The following is a 1,545-nucleotide window of genomic DNA, read 5'->3' as shown; positions in this document are numbered from 1 at the left end:
ATATAATATTCGATATTTTTAACATTCAGTCAGAAATATTTAAAAATACGAAATAATATACAAAATCCTATCTCTGTGTTATATATTAAAATTTCCCATTTCACGTTTTAATTTATAGAACATTACAAAATTACATAAGAAATATTTATTTACTCATTTTAAGTAGTCCAAGAAAAAAGATGTATTAGATATTACTGGATTTTCTAGAATTTATATTAGGGGAATTGTGGAGCTTGGGGAATTACAGGATTATGGGAACTGTGACAATTTATGGGAATTTTGAGGAAATAACATCATTTTACATTATATTTTAGTTATTTGAATAGATACTTAACATTCAAACCCCCATATGCAAGAATAAGAAATTGCAAATAATATTTAAGAGACCTACCAGAAACTGATGTAGTGGTTGCTCAGTCTCTTAATGGCAGTTTTCATTTCCTGATTTCTTAGTGTATAAATAATTGGATTAAGGAAGGGAGTGAGTACAGAGTAAAACACAGAAAGAAATTTATCTACAGAATAACTACTGAATGGGAAAGCATAGATGAAGATAGCAGGACCAAAGAAGAGAGTTACTACAGTGATATGTGCCAATAGTGTAGACACAGTCTTGGAGGATGCAATGGAGGAACGCTGGCAGATGGTGGTCAACATGATGATGTAGGATATGAGCAATAGAATGAAGCAGACCAAAGATAGAAGCCCACTGTCAGCAATTACTAAGAGTTGTAGGATATAAGTCTCTGTACAGGCAAGCTTGATGACCAGGGAGAGATCACAGAATATGCTATTTACAACATTGGGGCCACAGAAAGGTAAACCCACTATGAAAACCATTTGGCTTGTTGTATGTATGAAACCAATTACCCATGAAAGTAATAGAAGGGCAATGAGCACCCTATTGCTCATGATAGTTTTGTAGTGCAATGGCTTGCATATAGCAACATACCTGTCTATGGCCATAGCTATCAAGAGAGCCATTTCACCACCACCAAAGAAGTGCATGAAAAACATTTGGGCCATGCAACCCCATAGTGAAATGGTCTTCCATTTTCTAAGAAAGTCTGCAATAACCTTCGGTGTAGCCACAGAGGAAAGGCATAAGTCAAAAAATGATAAATTTGCTAGAAAGAAATACATAGGTGAGTGAAGATGATCATCAAATACCACAGAGATCACAATAAGGAGATTCCCCACTATGATGGCAACATAGACAAAAAGGAAGATGACAAAAAAATATATTTGAGTTTCTGAAGAACTGGAAAGTCCCAGAAGGATGAACTCAGAAATACTTGTATTTCTATTTAGTATATCCATTTGTCCATTTTCACGAGTTAATCAGATGTTATCTAAAAGGAGAAAAGAAGAAATCACAGATATTAGTGAAGCAGTAAATCTAAGCATTACTGACTGAATTAATTAATTACATGGATTCTTTTTAAAATATAACTACTTTTGTTCATTTATGTTTTACAGATTAAGATGTTTCTGATGGCACAAAAGTAAGTGGCATATATGGAGAGATTTTCCTATAATTAGAGT

General features: G+C 33.5%; 1 protein-coding gene across 1 annotated transcript; it reads right to left on the bottom strand.

Annotated features, from left to right (window-relative positions):
* Positions 1–387: 387 nt before the first annotated feature.
* LOC106001223 (olfactory receptor 4K13-like) lies at positions 388–1,320 on the bottom strand. The gene has a single exon (XM_013036357.1). The coding sequence runs from the start codon at positions 1,318–1,320 to the stop codon at positions 388–390; it is 933 nt and encodes a 310-aa protein (XP_012891811.1).
* Positions 1,321–1,545: the final 225 nt, after the last annotated feature.

The sequence above is a fragment of the Dipodomys ordii genome, unplaced genomic scaffold (genome assembly GCF_000151885.1).
Source record: "Dipodomys ordii isolate 6190 unplaced genomic scaffold, Dord_2.0 Scaffold276, whole genome shotgun sequence".
Classification (NCBI taxonomy): Eukaryota; Metazoa; Chordata; class Mammalia; order Rodentia; family Heteromyidae; genus Dipodomys; species Dipodomys ordii.
This window is presented reverse-complemented; position numbering and strand designations above follow the sequence as displayed.